General features: G+C 38.6%; 3 protein-coding genes and 1 non-coding gene across 4 annotated transcripts in view; 2 read left to right on the top strand and 2 right to left on the bottom strand.

Moving 5' to 3' along the window:
• The window catches only part of LOC127443741 (lipopolysaccharide-responsive and beige-like anchor protein), a 91,312-nt gene extending 73,737 nt beyond the window's left edge, over positions 1 to 17,575 (bottom strand). The window contains exons 1-2 of the mRNA XM_051702598.1: positions 17,083 to 17,575; positions 15,086 to 16,849 (exon numbers count right to left, since the gene is read on the bottom strand). Of these exons, the coding sequence (XP_051558558.1) occupies positions 15,086 to 15,217 (132 nt within the window). The 5' untranslated portion in view covers positions 15,218 to 16,849; positions 17,083 to 17,575. The remainder of the gene's footprint in view (positions 1 to 15,085; positions 16,850 to 17,082) is intronic.
• Positions 17,576 to 17,683: 108 nt separating this feature from the next.
• Positions 17,684 to 25,557, top strand: LOC127443733 (40S ribosomal protein S3a-like). The gene is made up of 6 exons (XM_051702577.1): positions 17,684 to 17,789; positions 18,375 to 18,478; positions 18,808 to 18,995; positions 23,909 to 24,117; positions 24,809 to 24,918; positions 25,382 to 25,557. Exons 1-6 carry the CDS (start codon positions 17,728 to 17,730, stop codon positions 25,513 to 25,515), a joined length of 807 nt encoding a protein of 268 aa, XP_051558537.1. The 5' UTR covers positions 17,684 to 17,727; the 3' UTR covers positions 25,516 to 25,557.
• Positions 18,659 to 18,728, top strand: LOC127444478 (small nucleolar RNA SNORD73). Its single transcript, XR_007897830.1, has one exon. It is a non-coding gene; the product is annotated as a small nucleolar RNA SNORD73 (small nucleolar RNA).
• sh3d19 (SH3 domain containing 19) overlaps positions 25,492 to 26,491 on the bottom strand; it is a 60,010-nt gene continuing 59,010 nt past the window's right edge. Inside the window, exon 20 of the mRNA XM_051702473.1 lies at positions 25,492 to 26,358. Within this exon, the coding sequence (XP_051558433.1) occupies positions 26,345 to 26,358 (14 nt within the window). The 3' untranslated portion in view covers positions 25,492 to 26,344. The remainder of the gene's footprint in view (positions 26,359 to 26,491) is intronic.

Here is a 26,491-nt window from a genome sequence, read left to right as displayed (position 1 = left end):
ACGTCGACATGGTCCGGCGAAAGACGGGACTTGACTCACCTGAGGCGGCTATCCTACATTTGAAAAAGCCCGCTCAGCGGAAAAATAACGTACAAGCATGCACAGATGTAAAGACGACTCAAATATGAAAACATCACACTTTCAAACATTTGGAAAGCCGATTCCCACACCACTGAAGTGATTTCATAGCTACTTTGCTGAGTTTGCTTGTCTAGCGAGAGGACATTTTCCTGCGCGTGCCGCAAATGAGAGAGGGAAGACGCACGCGCAGCCTGAGGTGAAATTAAACTCTGTATCTGCTCCAGAAATCCTCTTTTTTAAATAATATTTGTATTATTAATTCTATTTAAAATATGTAACATTAAAATGACAGTAATATAAGTGCAGCCTCTGTACAAATATTAAGCCAAACGTAAATGTGTAAAAATTATGATCAGTTTAATGGGGGGAAATATTAACCGACTAGTAATTCCAGTGTCGACTAGCAGCATCAGAATCGATTAGTCGAATAGTCTCACACATACCTAATGACAAGGCACTTTTTGAAATGTGAACTGTGAAGCTGGCTGTCAAATACTACCCCAAGATTCCTGGATGTACAATAACTGGTGTTATTTTTGTTGAACCCAGCTGTACAGTGATGTTGTGGTTGACTGTTGGGAAAGCTGGGAGTCTTCGTAAGGATAAACTTGAGATGGTGTACTGTCATCCAATCAGAGAGACAGGCAGAGATGCTTGTTGAAATGACAGATCCTGTGTATAATCTGCACAGCAGTGATAGAAGAAGCCATGAGACTCTATTACCGGGCCCAATGATGTTGGGTATATCAAGAAAAGGAGGGCGCCAAACACTGATCCCTGTAGTACTGTACAGTGCATCCGGAAAGTATTCACAGCGCTTCACTTTTTCCACATTTTGTTATGTTACAGCCTTATTCCAAAATGGATTAAATTCATTATTTTCCTCAAAATTCTACAAACAATACCCCATAATGACAACGTGAAAGAAGTTTGTTTGAAATCTTTGCAAATTTATTACAAATAAAGAACGGAAAAACAAAAATCACATGTACATATGTATTCACAGCCTTTGCTCAATACTTTGTTGAAGCACCTTTGGCACCAATTACAGCCTCAAGTCTTTTTGAGTATGATGCTACAAGCTTGGCACACCTAGTTTTGGGCAGTTTCTCCCATTCTTCTTTGCAGGACCTCTCAAGCTCCATCAGGTTGGATGGGGAGCGTCGGTGCACAGCCATTTTCAGATCTCTCCAGAGATGTTCAATCTTGTTCAAGTCTGGGCTCTGGCTGGGCCACTCAAGGACATGCACAGAGTTGTCTCGGAACCACTCCTTTGTTATCTTGGCTGTGTGCTTAGTGTCGTTGTCCTGTTGGAAGATGAACCTTCGCCCCAGTCTGAGGTCCAGAGCGCTCTGGAGCAGGTTTTCATCAAGGATGTCTCTGTACATTGCTGCATTCATCTTTCCCTCGATCCTGACTAGTCTCCCAGTTCCTGCCGCTGAGAAACATCCCCACAGCATCCAATCAACTGAATTTACCACAGGTGGACTCCAATCAAGTTGTAGAAACATCTCAAGGATGATCAGTGGAAACAGGATGCACCTGAGCTCAATTTTGAGTGTCATGGCAAAGGCTGTGAATACTTATGTACTTATGTGATTTTTTTTTTTTTATATATATAAATTTGCAAAGATTTCAAACAAACTTCTTTCACGTTGTCATTATGGGGTATTGTTTGTAGAATTTTGAGGAAAATAATGAATTTAATCCATTTTGGAATAAGGCTGTAACATAACAAAATGTGGAAAAAGTGAAGCGCTGTGAATACTTTCCGGATGCACTGTAGTTGTTAGCTGGTGTGATTCAGACACCAATCAGATAACAAGAAATAGAAGGCTCTTATTCCCTAACAGATTATGGGACTTCACTAGACTATGCGAGAATTTAAAGGTTTTTGCCTTTGTACTGTGCAGTTCTAAGCAACCTAACCAAACAGTAGATCACTCACACACACACACACATTTCTCAAGTATTTTTCAGTCATTGTGCTGCAGGAATCAGACAAAATGAAAACAAGGGCCATAAAATGTTATCAAATGTGACAGATATTATCGATTATAAAACATTACATTAATTTGAGATGATGCCATTTCCTATTGTCCCACAATGTTTTGAGATATACTGTTTAAATATAAAGGTAGACCTCTACATCACAAGTTCACAGCACATTCTTTGCCATTGTCCTACAAAAGGCCTCTGCAAGACCCAGATATGGTGGCACAATCATGTGAACAATGCATTCATTCTGTGTTTGCAGATAGGCTTTCTTGACTATCCTTCAACACTCCGCTTCAACCCCTTCAATAAACTTCTCAGGTGCACATTCCAGCCCAATCACTCTCTAAGGACTTTCCAAAAGTCCCCGACTCTTCTTCACTGGGGTAACCACTGTGGTAACCATTCAGTAAAAGAACCATATTGCCATCATCTCCACCATGCCATAGACAAAAAGGACCTTTTTTTCACAGTTCATGTTGTTATGGTGTATGATATATTGTTATGCCTGGTCTGTGTGTGGACTAATATTTAGGCTATATGTTAAGTGCACAGGAAGCTTCTCCCAGCATCCTTCCTTACTATGAAAAACAGAAAAAGGGAACAATTTTGTTTACACAGACAACACAATACAAAGTGACATTAGTTATCAGCAAAATGTTCTTAAAATGCAGTTTATCATTTTGCCCTGAGCTGGGCCCTCAGAAACAAGATACAACTACAAATGCCAAAGCTAAATGTGCTATTCTAGAGATGTGCAAATCTACCAATTTTCATAATCGACTATTTGGTCCGTTGTTTGAATGACTAGTCGGTGTTAAGGATAATGTATAATTAGGCTCTGTTTTGTTCACGTGACCCTGATCAGACACGTTTCAGAGGAATATACGAACTGATGAAGCAGCACTTCAACATGGTAATGAACAGATAAAAAAAAAAATAAATAGGCTAAATAACTAACAGCATAATACTGCACAAAACTATCAAAGTAAGAAAGGTAAAAAATAAGAAAGGCACCAATACAGAGTGGCACGAAACCGCTTATGTGCATCCTGAATGCAGAAAGACAAGCTTCAAAATAACCGGAATGCTTTAGGGCCATCCTCGCTGCGCATTTAAAACCGCAGAACTGCTAGATGATATTGGGGGTACAGTCAAAACTATTAAAAACTGTGGCATTCACTATAGAGTGAGTGAATGATTAAGTGACTGATTTTGCTCATTCACATTTATTAAAGGCTGGATTACACTGCATGACTTTTAAACTCTGAACAGATTACAAAATCGCTGTAGACAAAAACTGGGCATCACAACCGATGGCAAGGTCGTTCCGATCAGAGCAAACTCACAGAAACACGGAGCCGCAGAACAGATGTAAACAAACATGGATACAGGAGCTGCTTTAGTTGTTGCTGTGAGTTCTGAGAAAGACACAGGCCTGGCACATTTGGTACCGATCTAGGGTGGCATGACATGGCTTGATCTGCTTGCTCCACTGCTTGATCACATCTCCATTTCTTGAGTTTCGTGGCACTGTGAGCTCAATTCCATTAGCTGCTCACCGTATGACTTCAGATTTGATTTGTAGAGCACCATATACTACAAGATTTCATCTGTAGTCATGGATAGTCGGTGCAAAAATATCAAACATGTTTGATATCCTCCGACTAGATGAAATCATTATGGGAGGGTAAGAAAATGGAGTCAGTACCTATTATACACTATGTAGGGCCCCATGAAATCAGTTTTATTTAATTTTTTTTCCAAATTCGGTGTATTCTGTTTTTATCGTTCCTAAATTCTGTATTTTAAATCATCATACTTTTTAACATACCATTGCATTATTTTTAATCAAATGAAGTGCTTGCAGATCCTCACAGCACAATCCAAAAACAACATTGGAGTTATTTTTTGTCAAAAATGGTGCTGCACAGCAGAGCATCACAGTATTAATGAAAGCATTGATAACAACTTATTTAGTACAACCGCACTCTTGCATGTGAGATATTGCTTAAATATAATGTAATTATTATTTATATATTATGTATTATTATTATTTTTAATAGTTCATTGAATATTACATTTTACTATAAAGTAATAATGTATTTCTGTTGCAATTTCTTAAATTTCACTCGTCTACTTAAATTGAGCTTATATTTAGTCTGAAAACTGAATAAAGTACTTTTAGTTTGTCTGTTTTTGATGACAGCTACTCACTTCTGTATAGGCAATTTGCTCTATGGCTTAATGTGCTTATTTAACCGCAAAAAGTAGTTTTTTTTTATTTTTATTATTATTATATAAATATATTGGATATTCTGCATGTGCCGCACGCTTCACGCTGCTCTTTGTCCTCTACACACTCACAGAACAAGGTGTTATCAGTGTAAGAGCAGCCAGCTTCACACATACACTATAAAGAGAGCAGCACATGTAGGCTGTATATTTATTTAATTAAATCTCTGCTTTTTGTGCATTTATCATCATACGAGGGCATATCATGATTTTACTGTGACAAATTGTGCATTCAAACATTAAATTTATCCCTAATATGTCAAATTCTGTGACATTCCTCATTTTATAGTTAATTACAGTTAGTTAATTTTAATGACTGGATTCCGTCTGTGTTTTCCACACAGTGGAAACCATAGGGCCCTTACACAGCAATTTTTTCAGACTACAACTTTCTCAAAATCTGCAGACTAGAGCCGACTACTACCAACTCAGTCCGACTCAAAATCGGGGCTAAAATCGGCATGAAAGTTGTGTAGTGTAATCCAGCCTTTAGGCAGTGTTCTATTCCAGTACAAATTTTATGGAGAAATAATGTTTTTATCGAGATATAAAGCAATATAACATAGTACATTGGAATTGGAGAAGAAATCTTACTTACTTACAACAACAATCTTACTTTGGTCAAATGGATGCAAACAGATATGAATAATGACACAGAAAGCCTAACTTGGCAGCATCCATCTATCCATCCATTAATTTACCCACTTATCCTATGTAGGGTTGCAGGGAGTGAACTCGGCAGCATGAACTTTCTTCATTTAAAGTGAGCTTTTTCCCTTCAATGTTGCATGCTCCTCATCTGTCGCAAGAAGGCTTGTGTAATTTGAGATGGTAACTGTCTCACATTGGGTATTAATATAGTAATGATAATCGATTCTTAAATTCCGTAACCGATGCATCGATCTGACAAAGAAATTTCAATGCATCGCAAAGCATTTATACACCACTAATGGACCATATTATAAAATGTGGTTCATGAGACTTAAAATCAGCATAACTGACTGGTCATTCATATAACAACATTTAAGCCTAGTTCAAGTTACGTATTCACAACAGATGATTATATATATATATATATATATATATATATATATATATATATATATATATATATATATATATATATATAATAAATGGCTTTAAATGGTTTATGTTATATAAACTAAAATGTTACAAAATGTTATTGTTTTGTCGAGTATGTAGTTAAGACCAGTTATGGTGGGGCTGCAGAAAGAGAATTCTGTAAGAAAGGAGTTTTCAAAAGGGGGGTGCAAGGGGTCCGTGGAAAATGTCATAGAATTTGTTTTTTAAGAAGAGTAAAAAGTTATCCTAACATTTAATGAATCTGATATTTTTACTTTTTCATTCTGAATTCTCAAGACTAGTCGTAAACATGATATTAACCGTGATTATTTTATATCTGCATATAGTTTTGTAAAAAAAAAAAAAAAAAAAATATATATATATATATATATATATATATATATATATATATATATAATTTTTTTTTTTCTAATTTATTTGTATTTGTCCATCTCTACTTTGCAAATATTTTCATTTTTAAATTAGTTAAAGTACATTAAGTGAATTAAACCTTTAAGGCAATATTCTCTACAAAACTGTTTTGTAACATTTGTAATTTATTTTGAAAAGCACTATAAGAATACATTTTAATTTAATTGAAAATGTTTCTCTTCAGGTTTATACATGACAGTCCCAACATGATCCCACGGGAAGTTGGCATGTTTTTTCCAAGAGTTCCAGTACCAATCTGCCATATTATGCCGACTCAGTGACAAGCGGCATCCGCTATCAGACATTTTTGCATAACTTCAACCTTCCCTTGTGGCGTGACCAGAACACACTGCGTCAGCATCATAGGAGGCCCGGGTTCGCATTCTGCGTTGAAACCAGAAAGTAATTGAGTGATGAGCGTGATTCAAAGGTTGCATTTTCCCCTCTAACTTTACATTTTACACTGATGGTTACGTTTAAGTTTGGGGTTTGGGTTTGCATTTTAAATCCTGTACAGCTGAAAACAACTCAATTCACAACTCGCTTTTGGCGCCCCACCGTGGACATTTCACCCAGAAAATGGAACTGACACGTGCCTTTACGCCCAACAACACTTACCACTTTGGCCACTGGGGGCAGTGTTTCCAATTTCGGTATGCACAGACCAATGTTAGCAAAAGAAAAGAAAACCTACTCTTTCCAATTTCACGGTGAGACAAGTCTGTCTAACATTACAAGTAGGTAGGAAAAAATATTTAATATAATATATGAAATATTTTAAAAATAATGTTTTAATAATTTCTTATGGCTTTAGTGTGATGGCAATATAAAAGCCAATTATTTCATTTAGCAGACAAAATACTGTTCTTATAATATCATGCTTTTTTTTCACTCCGTATAAATGGGTCTTTATACATGGAAAAATAAAACTGCCTTTGCATTTTAGGAGAAGCGGTCCCTCGCAATGAGCTTGTCATATTTGCCATCAAAAAGTAAAAAAAAAATACCTGCAGTAGAAAACACGAAAATATAATTGCACAGTTTACATATAAAGCTTGCAATAATAGACTCTTGCCATTGGCAGAAGCTCTGGCCAAAGCTTTTCAAGCAAACAGAATGTCTTCTTTGAAATATGGGACATTGCTGTGTACTGTTGTACAGTATATTGTGCTTTAAAGTAGGGATGGGCAATTTGTCTACTCGAGTACTCTGACTAATTACTCGTTGAGTACTTGAGAGGCAATGACATATACATAACTGTATACATCATAACATGTGACAAATGTCTTTGGCCGCTGCATTGCGTCTTGTTGTTCCAGTGTATTGTCTATTCATTATTATAGGCTGTTATAAAATAATATGTTACAAAATGTACAAAAGATTGCATAATCAAAATATAATGCATCATATTTTGTCATTATGTGAAGATTCACTGCCCAACTCAATGAAAGAATGTGCACAGCGCATGTCTGTCTGTTCTTCCTTCATGTTACCATAGTAATCTTAGTAAGTGCGCACCAGTTTTTTTAGTGACTGTCTGAACTGTCTATTTTCAATTCAATAACCACTGCGTTTTTAATATGCATGTTAAGTTGAAGTGCAGTTTTGAAGATGCATTCTGTTCCATTTAGCTGTACTCTGTCTAACTGTTTGAAACACTCACCTGCTGTATATGCGCTGCTTCAGCACGTTGAGTCCACTGCCACACGCCTGGTGTGTGTGTCTCCCCAAGTGTTCGCTGCTGTGGGGAAAGCCACGATGCTCCATATTGTTGTTGCTGTGATGATTCATGAAGCATTCCATTCAACTTGGAGAGTCGGAATTTCCACCTTTCAAATGGGTAAAGTGCAATGGAATGACACTTTATGTCAGACTTCTAACTTGGAAACTTGTGCGGAAATCTTCAACTCCCATTTCGTCACCATCGATCATCGTTTTCATGATCAATCATTGCTGCCACATCCGAGTACTTGTGCCTATCCCTACTTTAAAGTACCATTAACTTGACTGCTGACAGGTTGAGGCACTTTGTATTAGTGAGATAAATTCTGCTGAGAAAAGAAAGGGCGGCTCTCACATTAATGCACAAAGCAGTATTAGAAAAAACTCTGCAGACAGTGAGATCAGCTCAGTTTCATCTAGTGCAACAAGTCACAGACACACACACAGTCACAAATCCAAACATCATTTAGTCTGTGCAGACAACCAGAAAACACAAGCAGCTGATTGACACTCAATCCTCAGAGCTGTTTGTTTGTCAGCACACAATGAGGTTGAAGCTCCAAGACTGCAGTAACTGATCCACCACTATCCACATAAAAGGAACAGACTTGAAGGTAAGCAGAAAGAAGATACCTACATCCTCCTCCACCACAACAGAAAATGCACAGGCCTATTCAGCCGCTGTTCAGAGCAGGTTTAGATGCATGTTGGAAAGTGAAACCAAAAGTATGCATAATCGCTCAAACTCCATACACCATCTGTCGCAACTAACGTTACATCAGGTAAACCCAAATTTGTGTTTGCATGTTTATTTGTTGTTTAATCATTCATTAGGTTAGCAGTGTATGTGTGATTTTGTGCGTGTTGCAATTAAAAGAATCTAGGCACGACTGGCCGATCAAAAATTTAAGGCGAAGATCGGCCTATCTAGATCGGTGGCTGATCGATTGGTGCATCCCTAATTAAAAGAAGACTCTCTAACACAGACTGACTATCAAATCTACACTGATCTGAGGCCAGCTCCGTCAATCCTAGTTCCATTAAACATTTTTAAGAAACCTCAAAACCACTACTCCTCCCAGAACCCAACATTCAAATGAAGGTGGTTTCAGTTACAAGCTTCTGTGTCTATCTGCTGAGGTAACCAAATCCTTGGAGGAGTGATAAAATACTCATTCGAAAACAGAAAGATTTGTGGTGTTCTTAGATTGTGCGAACAAACGGGACACAGATGGTGCAACAGAAAAATGTATCTATCCATTATGAGAGAGCAGACTGCACCATTGAGCATCATGCTTACTACTGTACTTTTCTAACACATCTTCAAATGAAGGCTTATTCAAATACTAGTTCCACTTTTATACTACGACAGCTGTGCTAATAATATCCTGCTTTTGTTTTAGACACCACAAGAAGTGCAGGAAAAACTTGGCCTCCATTGGGAATCACTTACCACAAGTACAGACCTATACGGACAGGTGAGTGCAGGCTGGTCACCTGCTCTCATGGTTTCCATGGTAACAAACACAGGTCACGTGCTTGTTTGTTGAGCTTTCACCTTGGGCTAACCGCATGTGCTGTAGTACTAAACCATCCCCAGTCTCCTGAGATACAGAAACTGTCGTAGGCAAAAGAGAAGAATTATGATGCTGTTTCAGTGAGCTTCTAGAGTGTGTTTGAATTAGGCTCCCGAATAAGTGGGTTTTAATGAGGTGAGGAGACATTCATGCTTAATAAATCTTGTGCAGATTTACAATCGACATATTTGCATAACAAGAGGGGTGCTCTATTTACTTAGTCCTTTTTTCTGTTGAAGGAGGTTATTCAGGCAGTGATCTCTGACCATAGGCTGAGAGCATGTTACTGTAAATAAGATTAGCAAGAGGCTGAGGACAAAAACAGAGACACAAATAGAAAGACGTGTGTGATGACACGCTAAAAACAAACTACCACCACTCAAAAATACTGAAGTGACATTGGATTACAGGATTGTAAAATGGCCACAATGCTATTAATTAATCTACATGCACAACTCAGTCATGCTCCAGAGATAATTTCTTCAAGCTACATTCCTAAAGCAAGGTGAGCTTATTTATAGTTACTTATTAAACTCCTGAAAACTTTACTCAATCAGCACTCAATTTTTCAAAAGCTGGCCTTTACTGATCCTCCTCTTGCCAAAAACCCTCTTAATCCCTTCAAATTCCTCTTGGTGACTTAAAGGTGCACTCAGCAATTCCTAAGAAATGCTGTTGATATTTGAACTCAACTGCAAAAACAAACACACCCCTCCCTTCAGTGCTCCTTTGGAAGCTTCACCCCCCAAATTCATGCACGCAAGACCGTTTTACGCACACCAGCTCCAGACACTCACAACTCTCCTGCTACTAAATCTAACCTCACAACAACAGCATATATGGGTTCTGTGAAACATAGCAAAATTTATGTTACCCACCTATCGAGAAGAAAAAGAGTTCTGCATCCGTCTTCAAGCTTTTTACCTCTTGGAGGTCTCTCCACCGCTGAAAAGCCTCGTCAATGTTGAACAGCTCCTAGCCCTCGAGTTATCATAATTATTTTTTAGTTTATATTCGTCTGACCTTTTTCTCTTGGTCTATTTCTCAACCATTTGTCCTCCATGGAGTTTAGAAAGTTCGCATCAGCCAGATTTGCCGTCGCTCTTCTAACGAATTTCCCTCTCACTCTGCCCCCACCCCCCATCCTGTGCACGCACAAGAACCACCCCCTGTTGCTGATTGGATGGAGTAGTATTGTGTGGATCGGTCTGATCCACTTTTTTTTTTTTTTTTGTCTTATTTACAGAGCCAGGGCTTTGTACAAATACTAAAAATAAATTCAGCCCACCCACAGAACGGACAGCTAGCAGACTGAGAGGAGATATTTGCAGAATCTGACAAAAAGTGTATTGGATTTAAAGTTTTAGAATTTAGAATTACTGAGTGCACCTTTAAGCCCAAAGTATACTTTGGAACAGGACGTGTGACGCAAATTTCGTCATCAACAGAGTGTTCGAGCACTGAATGCGCGCAGCCTGATTTTTCTAACCCTCCGTCATTGAATGCGCATGTGCCTGGAATTATTTGCACTAATCAGTGGGTCCACAAGGTGGCAACACTCACAATTGAGCCATTGCTGCCACAAAAAAAAGCACTAGAAGAAGATTTAATCGCCAGTAAACCACAGGACACAAAGAATGAAACAACAACAGTGGATGTGTATGAAGTGGAGTATACTTTGACAGGCTTGCATTCGACTGTATGCAGATGTTAAGCGTTCGCATCAAAACCGAAGTATACTTTGGGCTTTAACGCTAATTAAGTGCACTCTGACATAATGACAGATCTATTTAATATAAAGCTGGGCTTCACATACAGAAAAGTTGCTTTTTCATTTTCCAATTAACAATGAAGAACTGGAGAACTCACCTCTATAGATGAATTGAAGACCCAAGTTTTGTTTGGTCTGGCAGAGGAACTCACCGTTTTAAAGAGTTTAACAGGTTAAAGAGTCGTTTGTTGGGTAAAGAGATTTACATTTAATGATAAACAGGGCTCAATGGTAAGGAGCTGCTGGTCCAGTCTTTTTATTAGCCCTGCCAACATTTTAACTGTCCCTCCACCAAAAAAAAAAAAATAAAAAAACATTTCTTTTTAGATATGTATATGTGTCAGGAATAATATTTTTTTTTTTTATTAAATGTTACATTTTCTTTACCAAAAATTGCTTTGCTGGAAAATGATGGCATACAAGGCAGAGCATAACTGATTGATTTGTAATTTTCAACCTATTCTTACTAATTCCTCCAAGACTATCACAAACCATTCTCACAATTTCAACAAAATATCATCTACGTTAGCCAACTAGATATAACATTACCTTGGTGATAAATTTAAATCAGCAGAATATGCCAAAATAATGTTCAATACATCACAGATATACAAATGTTTAATTTGCAAGGAATAAAAAAAACATATATGAGACCAATGAGACCAATGAATTGGCAAGTGGCCAGAAACTCTAACACAGTGGCCTCAGGCTTATTGTTGAGCTGTGATAAAGCCTTGTTTTTTTCTCTTTTTTTAAAGCAAGGTTAGAGCAACATAACTCTGTAGACTTGCATGTCAGTGTGTGTAGGCTCTACAGTATGTACTGTAAACTATTACGACAGGTGTCACTTCTTCCCCAACGGACCCTCAGTTGTATTGTCCCAGTGACAGATCAAGGAGCACCGTTGCAACACGCCTCTCACTTCCTTATTGCACTCATTCATTCATTCATTCATTCATTCTGCAATGTCATTTCACAACACATGCGGCACCAGAAAGACAAGATCTCACCCAATCAGGTTCAACTTAAATGTGGATCATATACAAGCCCCCACTTACATTTAAGGGTGCTTTCACACTGGCAGTTTAGTTCACGGTTCTCATGAAAAATTGGTAATGTAAAAGCTGTCATGCGGACCAGGGTGCGCACCGCGGTACTGAACCCGAGACTACCTGTAGGAGGTGGTCTGAGTTCGGTTGCAATGGAACTGTAGGGCGATTCGCGTGAATGTTAAAGCAACTCGGACTCGAGTGCGCACTCGTTCAGGAAGTAAAGTAACCTGCGCATGCGTTTTAGCCGATGACGACATCTATCTATCTATCTCTACACCTTATAAATACTATATATAAATACTATTATAGGTTATAAATATAGGGTATAATTGGAGATGACAGTGGTGATAACTTCACCTTGGACACGAACATGAGTAAGCGCACAGTGTAAACAAAGATGCAAATGAATTCCTTGCAATCGGCTGTCTCCTCAAAAAACGCCATTTGCGAGCAGCAGCAAGCCGCCTTCTCCTGGACATCTGATGAGTTACACCATGAAGCGCACATATACGCAGCTGTCGTTCACTCTGCTGTGCATGATGGCACCAAAATAAAAAAATTTAAAAAAAGTATTATGAGTCGCGTTGTGTTCTCCATGCATGTTTGTGATGACTTAAGATGAACGCAAATGGACCGGGGTTCGATAGACTCAAGTGAGTGTGAAACCAGACCAAAGCTGCGGAGGGCACCGGGAACAATCGCACTCGGACCGCAGCTAACGTGCCCAGTGTGAAACCCCCTAAAACTCTTCAATGTATAAGCGGGGCTTTCAACTCACTTGTGAAGGTGGGAGGAGAAAAAAAGTGTGTAATTTGTGCCTTGTGCCCGTGGCTGCTCAACTGAAAAGAGATGTTATTACATCATGGAGCTTTGCTGAAGTGAGCTGTAAACTTTGACTGCCAAAGTTAAACTAGTGAGGTCTATGTGAGACACTGCGTCGGGTCTGCATTCATTTACAGCCAGTCATACAGACTTCACCTACTGTAAGATACATTTTGCAGACATAAAAGCTGACAGAGCACTGACATAATTTCCACAGCATGCAGGGTGAACATTAGGTCTCTGCTAAAAGATCAGCCCTGGTTCCTCACACCCTGTGATCCTTCATAATGGATTAATGGATAATAGCTTCATAAGGACAATCTGCAATGTAAGGAGCAGGGACTAAAAATCCAGTGTTGTACAGTTGCAATCGAAATTATTCAACTCCCCCAAGACAGTAAAGATTTACAAATGTAAGCTTTTCTGATGACCCAGAATTTTTAAACTTTACATCTATATCAGTTGAGTGAATCATTCAAAGTCATAGTGTGAATATATAACCTTATATTTGTAAATAGCAGGATTTTTTAAAAATACAGCCATGTCATAATTATTCGACCCCTATTGCTGTTTCTTAAATATGTAAGGCTACAAAAGTAATTGTTTTAAAACAAAATTAAGTCATCAATCTGCAATGGCACTTATTTAAGTTTTAAAATTTAAGTTTAGAGTTGCAAGCAAAAATTTTATTCTATGCAAAAAATGCAATTAAAAATAAGCTGTCTCAAAAGCTAATAGAGGAGATTATTTTGTTACACAAGAAAGGTCATGGCTAAAAGTATATTTCCAAGGCACTTCAATTACCAATAGACAAAGTTGGCAGCACCATTCATAAATTTTTTAAATATGGTACAACAGCAACCTTCTTGGGGTGTGGAAGAAAGCAAAACTTCGCCAAGGGAAATGTTGACTTGAATATTCAAGAAGTAATAGGAAAGAAGTAGGAAAGACCTGAGGAGTCCTGGAAGAAGGTTTTATAGACGTATGACACTAAACTGAAAATGAGTTTTAGACCCACAGGTCAGCAGTACGTCTGGAGTAAGATGACAAGGTGATGACAAGAACGACACCATCCCCACAGTCAAGCATGGAGGTGGGTCAGTCCTGTTATGGGGGTGTTTTGCGGCTGCAGGAAACAGCTATCCTGACTATGTGACTGACACCATGGATTCTTTCAGGTATCAGGCCATTTTGGCCTGAAAAATTTGATGCCTTCAGTGTGTAAATTGAAGCTTGTGATCACTGGAATTTCCAGCAAGACAATAACACCAAGGATACATCCAAGCTGTCCAAAATCTGGTACAGGAATAGGTTGTGGAATGTCCTTAAATGGCCCTTTCAATCTATCATTAAAATCCCATTGCAAACCTTTGTTGGGATCTCAAGGAAGCAGTGGCAGCACAGAAACCAAAGAATGTCAATGAGCTGGAAGCTTTTGCTCATGAGAAATGTGTAAAAATTCTAATAGATAGGTGTCTGAAGCCTGAGAACACTTACCTGAAACATATATTTGCTGTTATTACGGATAAAGGATGCTCCACAAATTATTGTCTTTGGGGGCTGAATATTTTTGACATGAAATTTGTGGAGAGAATTAGTTATTTTTTATTTTTAAATTTGGGTAAACTGAACTCTTTGTTCTCAAAATCACTCAAATGTGTATTAAAAACTTACTTTGTCTGTTTACTGAGGTTTTAGTTGATGTGTTTTAATTCACATCACCAGAATGTATTGCCGGTCAGGGGAGTTGAATAATTTTGATTGCAACTGTATATAAACAGGTTCCGCACAATGAACTGATAAGTTTGGCAACTACTTCCACAAATTTATTTTGAGTGTAAATACTGGGTTTTCTTGCAGTCCCTGCTAAAACACATGTAGTTTAAAGTCTTGTGAATCAGTTAAACCAATGCACATTTATTCATTTCGCAGATGTTTTCATCCAGTTAATAGAAGGCTTTATAGGCTTTAAAAGCTTATCCACGTAAATAGGAACATAATAGAAATAGACACTTGTGGTGAGGCACAGGGCACAATGGGGACAGTGCATAAATCTACGCTACTGTGATTCGAACCAACCACCAAGTTACCAGCCTAAATTTTTTACCATTAAGCCATTCCACCTACACTTTCCGCTACATAATTGTAATTAAATGCTTCATATGACATAAATGCATAAAGAGTCCTTTGGGGCAGTATTGTCTTGGTCTAACCAGTGCTGTTATATATCTATTTTAAGTCTTTAATCAGCTTACCAGATTGAAGATCGTCTCCACTATGTCCTGATTAGAGACTTCTCCAGCCTCTAGCAGTCCCGCCAGCACCGCGAACTTCATGCGGATTCCTCTGATGGGGATACTGACAGTGCTGTCACCTGCGTTCGCCATGACTCAGTCTGGTGCAAGGGCAACAGGTGGGACACCTGTTTAACCCTACCGCCGTACAAACCGGGTTAAACTTTTGGGAAAATATAAGGAATAAAACCGCTCTCCTCGAGTTAAGTTAACAGCTGTGCAGAACAGTTCCTGGTCTCCATTCACATTGAGTTTATCCGTTTAGTTTCTCGCGCAGTTGGTGGGTAGTGTCGGTCGATTTCAGTCCACCTGACTGAGGAATTATTCTACCACAGAGAGACAGAACAGCTAAAAACTTGACAAGAGAAAAACAAAACCACGCTACGCTAAGCCCAGATGAGAAGCAATATGCTTGTCAAGCATCACCGGTCTTATAAAGGGGAGAAAATAAAACAATAATGTCATTTAAGGTTTTGTGAGTGTTTCTCAAACAGGAAGCTGCGGTGCTGAAAGAGATTCCGCGCAGGTAGACAAACCGACAAGAACAAGACGCACAAAAACTACAATATATAAAGCAAGGCAAGTCCGACATCGGATTCCAGTGGTCCCTCCAAAGACAAGACAGTCTTTTTGGTCCCGGTGGGAACTGTTGGAGTAAAGTTTGAACGGTAACCCTCTTTACAGCGCCATCTCTTCACGAATCAGCTCCAACTCCGCTCCGTCTCAACCATGACAGTAGAGCTGCGTGAGAGAGAGCTACGCATGCGCAGTGCGCGGACAGAGGAGGGGGGGCTCAGGTGGGTGTCAGGTGGAGGGCTACAGTGAGAGCCCATGAGGATAGAGTGACACTTCATAATGACATATCTCATGTCATGGGTGCTCTGTGGTGGTGGTTTACGATAACCTACTGTAAGTTCCTAACACTGTCAGTTCCTAACATGAATGTCATGGAGTACAGAATGATAAAAGACTGGCATGAATTAGAAAGGTGGCTTGAAGATTTTATATAATAATAAATATATTAATATGAATGTGAATGATGTCTCTGAATCAAACACCCTAAATGCACATATTACAAGAACATTTTGTTTTCTCACCAGTTGACAGGCCTGTCACATGTTAAACTTTAAGTGGGCAACTGTTTTTACAAATAAATGAACAGATTCTTCTATTCTAACAAATCATTGCCTGTTGACTAAAGGGGAAGAAGAGGAAGAACATGAGAAGAGTGAGATAATCATGCTGGAAGAACAGAAAACCTGCAGCTGAGCAAAGATCCAGACATTAAGCAATCATGACAGAGATGCAGATTGCCCTTTGCAGTCTTTCTTTGCCATGCAAGCATAAAGATCGGTAACCTTGTTTCACCCGCAGTATAATAACTCAAATTTATGATGAACAATTCTGTAAAATGTCACTTATAGAGAGTTATTTAAGCATATAACATATTCATATATTATATTGCTTCATTAATTCTGTGAATAATAAGTAAAGTATATGCAAACTTATTTACACAGACACATTATTACACACTGAGGTCTTATAAAAGAAATTAGTATTTAGGTATTTCTTAAATTTGCTAGCTTCAAAAATGAATGTGTTCTCTGTCTCATATTTACAGTATGATTCCATGGCCCCTCTGAGTCATTGCCAAGGAGTCAGCAGCACACTGACTTTGTTTCCTCTTTACAGTCCCTTTGGGGCACAGAATTAATGGCACGGGCTCTGCAACAACAAGGAACAATTTTTATTACTTCATATTGAGTTTTGGTTCTCAGAAGGTTTCAAAAGAAAAATAGTGTCTGAATAATGAAGTTGGAAATAATAATGGCATTCAGCTACTCCATAGTGCTGCCCAAGAGATGATGACAGTTAGTAGTAGGAGTACTGCAACAGTATATTACAAATTAAAGGGATAGTTCACCCGAAAAATGAAAATTCTGTCATCATTTACTCACAATCATGTTGTCCCGATCCCATATGGCTTTCTATCTTCAATGAGATTTTCTCATATTTCATCTTTTCATTTTCCCGGTTTGGAAAGCTAATGTGCATGCGCGTTCTCGAGTTGATTGACAGCTGATGTCTGTCTCTAAAAGGTGATTGGCTCTTTTACCTGTACGGCGGGACTTGTATTCTACCTCCGTTGACCGTTGTGCGCTAGAGCTCCTTGGTTGGGCGTTCCGATTTCTCCCATTCATTTGAATTGAAGTGGCCCGTCTCTGGTAAGTTGTCTCTGGTAGTATGCAATTTCGAACTCGGCCCAGACTACACGAATAGTCACAAAGTAACACAAACAGCTTCAATGTGCTTCGTCACATAGTTTTCCCTTTTTCTCTACATTTTGCAGATGAAGAACCATTCAAAAGTAAAACGTCGATACGATATATTTAGCTAAACTGTTTAAAGTGTGACTGCTCTGGAAAAATAAACATAGCAATAAAAAAGGACCGCGATATAATCCATTTAAGCACTAGGTGGCGCGCTTGCGCATTACAGAGAGGACAGTAAAATGCATTCTCGCGAGACATTCCTGTTCTCGGACTCGCTTTAACTCTCGCGGTATTTCCTAATTTCCTCCTCTTTCGCTCCCTGTGTTCAACATGGCAGTCGGCAAGAATAAGAGGCTGACCAAAGGTGGCAAAAAAGGTGCCAAAAAGAAGATGTAAGTTGTGAAATTCATCCATCGACTTTGTCATTACGCTGTTATAAGTTGTTCTGGAAGAAATTTGGTTTGTGTGGCTAAAGGATGTTCGAGATACTGAGAGGATTGTATTCAGCAATCCTGTTACTCTGAATGGCACATTAATGGTTTGTGCTGTCTGTGTTTGCTCTGGTAATTTTAGACTAGTGCTTGGCAGGCATTGAAAGTATTTTGGGTTTCCTGTTAGTTGATTAAAACAGTTGTTTTCAGCAAAGAAAAAACACGATAGGTTACAAGCAGGGCTAGCTAAGTTTCTCACGTAGTAGGGTTATTATTATTAATATTATTTTTACCAGGGCACCAGTTCAGAATTGTCTTTTAAAGTGATTTAAAAGCATGCAAATGCTCTAGTAATTGCGATGTGGTAAATACTTTACACTCTTCTTAGAGATCTCTTATACTTCGGAAACAACTTCGTCCGAAATGCGAGTTAAACCCGTGTCAACGTTTCAAGGAGGAGTCATTGCAACATTTTCTCTTGAACTTATATCTCTGTCTGTCAGATTTTTTTTTTTTTTTTTTTTACATGTCCGTCTTATCTTGCAGTGTTGATCCATTCTCCAAAAAGGATTGGTATGATGTCAAGGCACCAGCCATGTTCAACATCCGCAACCTGGGCAAGACCTTGGTCACCCGAACTCAAGGGACTAGTGAGTGTTTTTATGTCCACGTGATATTCTATCTTTCCAACCTGATATGGAACATGAAAAACAATCATTTTAGCAAATGGTAGGTTTTTCTTTACAGTGAAACTCCATATGCCCCAGTGGTTTGATATGTTGTCAAAGTGCATGTGTAACAAAGTGGTCACCTTAACTTGGTATGGTGGGAATACATGATGACAATAGTTTCGGTCCCAGATGAAAAACTGTGATTATTTTTATGAGATCACCTGACATTCCCATGCTTACAAAAACATTTCCAACTACAGAGTTGGGTGCCAACTACAACAAGTTTACACCATCTTTCTCTAATTTAGGAATTGCCTCTGACGGTCTGAAGGGACGTGTGTTCGAGGTCAGCCTGGCTGATCTGCAGAATGATGAGGTGGCCTTCCGCAAGTTCAAGCTGATCACAGAAGATGTGCAGGGCAAGAACTGCCTCACCAACTTCCATGGCATGGATCTCACCCGTGATAAGATGTGCTCCATGGTCAAGAAGTGGCAGGTGAAGCGTGTTACACATGGCTTTTACTAGGGGTGTAACGATACATTGATCTAGATCGATATCATTGATGCAATGCATAAATATCGATGTTTTTTGTTTTTTTCTTTTACACTAATGCCAGCCACATCTGTACGCATATCCGTCAGGTGATGCTATAACCGTATGATATTAATCTCACTTTATAAGTGCTAAATATGGTTCTTATGTGGGACACTGATGTGCACGGAGTGATTGAAGCCTGAAGTTGCGCTGCGGTCTATCCGTGCTTGCCCGTCAACAGGGCTGCAAGCTCCGGTTACAGGATAACGTAGAGCGGCTCGCATGTGCGATTAAATCGGACTTCCCTTGATATCGTGACGCATGCAACACATACACTGAATTTTTTATTTTAAAGTGCTATGGAGCAATTTAACCATGTCAAACGGATATTCTGAACAGCGCTGACAAGAGAAATTGTCGAATTGCTAAGAAAATTGCAAGATTATGTCGTGATGAAACTTGTAATTTACACCCCCAGCTTTTACTAATTTGGGAGTGTACGTATTTTGAGCTTAAAGAGAATATCTGGTGTCAGACAAAAGTTTGACTGCTGAGCTAGATACTGCAGACATTTAACAGCAGTACTTACAATCTTAATGCCAAAGTGTACTTCAGTTGTCCGCGTTGCTAATCGTTCCACGCACCATATGCGTGACGCAAATTTCATCAACACAGCCACCCAGATTTTCTTGACCCGCGGATCCGGCCCTTGTCTGTGCACATTATCGGCGCATGCACCTGCCATTGACTGTTCTAAAATAGTACCACAAACCATAGTAGTGCACATGCGTCAAACGTGTTCGTATTTGCTCGCTGTCAAGTATACTTTGGAAGGCACCGTGGTTGGCCTGGCGTGATCCAATCCGGAATGTGGAAAAACTAAGTATACCCAGGCCTTTATAGTTTAGTACTCTGTGCTGTAATGGCTTAAAGCAGTAATGCACAATAACTGTCTTGTTTGAAGCATGTCTTTAGTGTAGTGGTCAACCGATATCATTGTTTTTACATTATCTGCATCGGCCGATAAGTTTCTCATTTGGTCTGTTAGTTTGTCACGATGGTGCAGACAATCGCCTGCTTGCACGTGGGGACGTTTGAACGACCAATCATAGTTTTTGTTGTTACGTGCTGTCGTGTTACCACAATAATAGACTGCTGTGCAATAGTCTAATTTAAACGGCCCCACATATCAATGCTATGACACGTTTATGAGCTTGTGATGTTTAAAGTGCTTGGGTGTTTCATTTTCTCTCTCTCTCTTTGTAATGTATCCGCCTGGAGTCATTACTGACACACCACACATACACCAGAGCCCTTAGACCAAGGTGAGTCTACAAGCTTAGCATAAAATGGCATAACACGGCGGTCCGTTATGGTCTCTCCTTTGATAGAGAGATAATAAATCTAAATAGTATATAAATAAGGAGGTCGTTGTCTCATTAAATAAAAGAATCTCTGCATGCACACACAACAGCGCTTCTGTGATAAAAAGATGGAGAAAGGACCTTAATGCTATTTGATGTGCACAAATGGGACTTGTGATAGAAATCATGCATTTTAATAGTTTCCCATTAATTGACTAGACTCTGGCAGCCCACCACAGTCTAATTTGCCCCGCCACGGTCTCATAATGAACCAAAAACATTTTTACACTTCATCTAAAATATTTTTGCACTTCTCAGTCTCATAATAACATAAAATAAAAGGTTGTGTTTTGCGCGCTCTCGCACGCGCCAGTCAGTTCAGTCAGCTACTCACCCGCTACTGTAAAATCACGTGCTCACACACACTCACAGATATATGCACTGGAGTATTCCTGGATCCGTCTAACGTTATTTGTTTGAGGACGATGACAAATCTTTGAGGTAAGTAACGTTAACTAACATTAAATGTATCCACTGCATTTATACACTACTCCACACACAATTTATCATCATCAGTGTACAAGAGCAAACAGATAATATTACTGCCGAAGTTAGAATCATGATTAGGGTGACCATACGTCCTCTCTTTCCCAGACATGTCCTCTTTTTCGGACCTTAAAAGCGTCCGGCCGGGATTTCAAAATTTGCGAAAATGTCTGGGATTCGGCTTTAGTTGCATTATGATGTGCATCTGGTCTAATACTTCATTGTGTGTGTGTGCAAATTTGCATTGCTTTAACCCCTCTTTGTGAGTCCCACCTTCTTGCACACCAATTGGTCAGTTATAAGAGTCTTGCAGCAACTATTGGCCAAATTCCTGCCTGTCAATCTCTCTGCGAATGCGCACTGTTGTTCGACATCAAACAGCTTGACAATAGCAGCAAATGACAGCTGAGTGGAAACAATGCCCAAACGAAAGTGCAAATTTACAGAAGATTTGCACAAAAAATTCCCATGCTTTCATCCAGGTCGAGATCTGTGGGAAAGCTGGCACTTATGTGTCAGTTGCTAATAAAGGTGCAAGTGATTTAGAAGCACACATTATCTCTGCGAAGCATAAAGGGTCAGCCAAAAAAAAAATTCATCAGGTAAATTAACGGACTACTTTTTGCGACCAGGCAAAATTATCACATTGCTTCATTTTCCATGGCCATTCAAAATAAAACTAATAGATAAATGAAGGTACACTCATGGAATCAAATATTTTATTTTAGTACATGGACATTCAAAAGAATGTTGGACATTTTTATTTGTATATATACAGGTGCATCTCAATAAATTGGAATGTCGTGGAAAAGTTCATTTATTTCAGTAATTCAACTCAAATTGTGAAACTTGTGTATTAAATAAATTCAATGCACACAGACTGAAGTAGTTTAAGTCTTTGGTTCTTTTAATTGTGGTGATTTTGGCTCATATTTAACAAAAACCCACCAATTCACTATCTCAAAAAATTAGAATATGGTGACATGCCAATCAGCTAATCAACTCAAAACACCTGCAAAGGTTTCCTGAGCCTTCAAAATGGTCTCTCAGTTTGGTTCACTAGGCTACACAATCATGGGGAAGACTGCTGATCTGACAGTTGTCCAGAAGACAATCATTGACACCCTTCACAAGCAGGGTAAGCCACAAACATTAATTGCCAAAGAAGCTGGCTGTTCACAGAGTGCTGTATCCAAGCATGTTAACAGAAAGTTGAGTGGAAGGAAAAGGTGTGGAAGAAAAAGATGCACAACCAACCGAGAGAACCGCAGCCTTATGAGGATTGTCAAGCAAAATCGATTCAAGAATTTGGGTGAGCTTCACAAGGAATGGACTGAGGCTGGGGTCAAGGCATGAAGAGCCACCACACACAGACGTGTCAAGGAATTTGGCTACAGTTGTCATATTCCTCTTGTTAAGCCACTCCTGAACCACAGACAACGTCAGAGGCGTCTTACCTGGGCTAAGGAGAAGAAGAACTGGACTGTTGCCCAGTGTTCCAAAGTCCTCTTTTCAGATGAGAGCAAGTTTTGTATTTCATTTGGAAACCAAGGTCCTAGAGTCTGGAGGAAGGGTGGAGAAGCTCATAGCCCAAGTTGCTTGAAGTCCAGTGTTAAGTTTCCACAGTCTGTGATGATTTGGGGTGCAATGTCATCTGCTGGGTTTGGTCCATTGTGTTTTTTGAAAACCAAAGTCACTGCACCCGTTTACCAAGAAATTTTGGAGCACTTCAAGCTTCCTTCTGCTGACCAGCTTTTTAAAGATGCTGATTTCATTTTCCAGCAGGATTTGGCACCTGCCCACACTGCCAAAAGCACCAAAAGTTGGTTAAATGACCATGGTGTTGGTGTGCTTAACTGGCCAGCAAACTCACCAGACCTGAACCCCCTAGAGAATCTGTGGGGTATTGTCAAGAGGAAAATGAGAAACAAGAGACCAACAAATGCAGATGAGCTGAAGGCCACTGTCAAAGAAACCTGGGCTTCTATACCACCTCAGCAGTGCCACAAACTGATCACCTCCATGCCACGCTGAATTGAGGCAGTAATTAAAGCAAAAGGAGCCCCTACCAAGTATTGAGTACATATACAGTAAATGAACATACTTTCCAGAAGGCCAACAATTCACTAAAAATGTTTTTTTTTTTTTATTGGTCTTATGATGTATTCTAATTTGTTGAGATAATGAATTGGTGGGTTTTTGTTAAATGTGAGCCAAAATCATCACAATTAAAAGAACCAAAGACTAAAACTACTTCAGTCTGTGTGCATTGAATTTATTTAATACCCGAGTTTCACAATTTGAGTTGAATTACTGAAATTAACTTTTCCACGACATTCTAATTTATTGAGATGCACCTGTATTTGTTATGCTAATAGTGTCTTTTTCATTGTATTAAAGTTTGCATTCATAGTAACATTGTTTTGAAACCTATTATTATAATATACTCTGAGTACTCGAGTAGACAAAATGCCCATCCCTTTTATTTATTTATATATATATATATATATATATATATATATATATATATATATATATATATATATATATATATATTAGTGCAAACAAATACTAAAATGGGAAGACTAAAACCAGGAGAAACTGCTATCTGCCATCTGCAAAAACATTTTTTAAAGATTTTATTATTTTTACAAAATTTAAGTTGAGTAAAAATAATGCTCAAGTTAATACATTTTTTTTAGACAATTTATATAAATGTCATTTAATATTTTAAATTGTGTGGTATATCGGTCAAGTGGCCACACTGCTCTCTGGATATTAGCATCGGCCAAAACCATATTGGTCGACCTCTTTAGAGATTACAGAAAGTTCACTTTTTCTGTATCGTATTCTTGGGTTTGTTCGTTTTATTCTAGATTTATCTAAATCAATGAATACTTGCCACTTTTTTGAGTAGTAATTTATGCAGGTTTGAAACTGACAATGTTTGCTTTTTCCCACTAGACAATGATTGAGGCCCATGTTGATGTGAAGACCACTGATGGCTATCTCCTCCGCCTGTTCTGTGTGGGATTCACCAAGAAGCGCACCAACCAGATCAGAAAGACCTCCTATGCTCAGCACCAGCAGGTCCGTCAGATCCGCAAGAAGATGATGGAGATCATGACCCGTGAGGTTCAGACCAATGACCTCAAGGAGGTGGTCAACAAACTGTATGTGTGAAGTTCTCTGTCATCCATGGCCATTTTGTTAAATTGTTTTAGTTTGATCCAATTAAATGCTTGTTTAAAGGGGTATTTCCCCCCAAAATGAAAATTGCCTTAATTTACACACCCTTAACGTTGTTTCAAATTCATCACTTTCCTCCGTGTAACGCAAAAATGAATGTTGGGCAGAATGACAGCCTTGGTCACCATTCACTTTCATTGCTTGGAGGGGGAAAAAAGATGCAACAAAAGTCATTTTTGACTTGAGACTAACATGCTGCCTAACATCTTTGTATTTCATGGAAGAAAGTTATCTGGGTTTTAAACAACCCTGTAAGGGTAAGTAAATGATGACCACTTTCATTTTGAGCTGTACTTTCCTATTAAAATACTTGTGGATTATTGATATCGTGGAGTTTTAACTTGTATATTGCGTTTAATGTAGTGGTCCTTTTCAGGATTTATTTTTCACTGGGACACTTTTTAATCCAGAAGTACTAAGAGCCATTGAAGTAACTTGGGTTTAAATACTGGTGCCATGGTTATAGATGAAGTGATCAACTCTCCAGATTATAGGCTGCATTTAGTTTGCACCTGTTTTTGTTAGCAGACTGATCTTTGACTATTATGCAACTTTATTATTTTACACCAACAAAAGCAGCTGTGTGCAATAAACAATTTCCCTCCTGTTGTGCAGTATTCCTGACAGTGTGGGCAAGGACATTGAAAAGGCCTGTCAGTCCATTTACCCTCTACACGACGTCTATGTCAGGAAGGTTAAGATGTTGAAGAAGCCCAAATTTGAGCGCAAGTGACACTAAACTTTTTTGTGTACTTTTAACTAGAACATTGAACATCCTTATATTTTCTCTCTTCAGTTGTCTTTAAAATGTCTTCCAAGTTATAAAATTTGTATTTGGGAGTTCAAATATGCTTGTTTGCCATGACTGACAAATTCCCAAAAAAAATTTTTTTTTTTGTACCAGTATTTCATGGTTAGTTTTTCTATGTATTGGTAATTTTATTAGGATTATTTAGAGCACACCGTGAGCATCAGACAATTTCTATGTTTTATCACTATCTTTTTCCCTCACTTGATTCAGCACTTTGTTTTTGATACATGGCATTTATTCAGCAAATGATTTGTTTTGATTATCTGATGGAATTAATTTCTTAGAGTAGGTGTTAGATACACTGTAGAAAGAAACTGAATATCTAGTTTTCTGAATGTAATATTAAGATGAAAATATTGTTTTTTTTTTTTGAACAGTTGGTAAGCTGATGGAGCTGCACGGTGAGGGAGGAGGCAGCGCTGCTGCTGCTGCTAAACCTGCAGAGGGCGACACTGGGGCCAAGGTGGAGAGAGCTGATGGATATGAGCCCCCCATCCAGGAGTCTGTCTGAAACTAACACAACAGCTGGTGTCAATAAACATGTAAATTTGAATCTCTTGTGTGCTGTTTTCTGTCTGTAATCAATGCACAGCAAACCTCCTTTCCATGTTGATCATGCTCTCATACCTCATCTCAGACCAGTTCTGTGTTGGATTTTAGTTAAATTGTGACTGCAGAGCCATAGTTGGTGAAATTAAAAAGACTGCAGTCAAGTCTTTGTTTTGAAATCCAAGACCTGCATTTTGAGTCTGGTCTTGCTTTTGAAATGCTCAGTTATCAGACAAAACCAAGGATGTAACTACATGTTAAGGATTGGGGGGGGACAAAAATTCTAATCTGGAATTTTGGGAGGGGCTAATATGTCCCCTCACTGATTATGATAGTTACTGCCCTGGATATTATTGCAACAAGCTTTTGACAAGTTAAAGCTCTGCAAATAACATTGTTTACTGAATAAACTCCAGTCACAGAAGTCTAGACATTTGAAGTTGTAAGGCTGCTATGATACACACAAAGCACTGTTTAATAATGACATTTGTTGGTTAAATGTTTTGTAGAATGGGATGAAAAATGTACAATAAACACCTATGGCCATGAATTCTGTGTAAATGTACATTTAAATAGACATTAAACAATACATGACAGGTTTTTATCTTAATATATTTTTTTATACATTTATGATTTGAACATTTATAAATGCATTTGAAAAATAATCAAAATAAACTGTATTCTTGCATGAAGTTTTTCAAACAAGGTAAGAAAAAGATTTGACACTCCTGGTATCCTCGAATAAGAAATCGCTGTTTTTGTGAGGCCACCTCTGCAGAATATTTCTACTGTTACTTCCATCCACCTGCACAGAGGGGGGAAAGAAAAAAGGCCAAGTATAACATGCAAAGCTAATTTAAAATATCTCAAAAATATTTTTGAAAGTGCCCCAACAGCACCCTGAGACCACTAGAGGGCACCAGTCACTTCATAATCTC

This window comes from Myxocyprinus asiaticus, chromosome 7 (genome assembly GCF_019703515.2).
Source record: "Myxocyprinus asiaticus isolate MX2 ecotype Aquarium Trade chromosome 7, UBuf_Myxa_2, whole genome shotgun sequence".
NCBI lineage: Eukaryota > Metazoa > Chordata > Actinopteri > Cypriniformes > Catostomidae > Myxocyprinus > Myxocyprinus asiaticus.
This window is presented reverse-complemented; position numbering and strand designations above follow the sequence as displayed.

Coding starts and splice junctions, on each gene's coding strand:
- LOC127443733 (XM_051702577.1), top strand. CDS start 17,728: ATGGCAGTCGGCAAGAATAAGAGGCTGACCAAAGGTGGCAAAAAAGGT. Junction 18,996..23,908: donor CCATGGTCAAGAAGTGGCAG/GTGAAGCGTGTT, acceptor TTTTCCCACTAG/ACAATGATTGAGGCCCATGT. Junction 24,118..24,808: donor AAGGAGGTGGTCAACAAACT/GTATGTGTGAAG, acceptor CCTGTTGTGCAG/TATTCCTGACAGTGTGGGCA.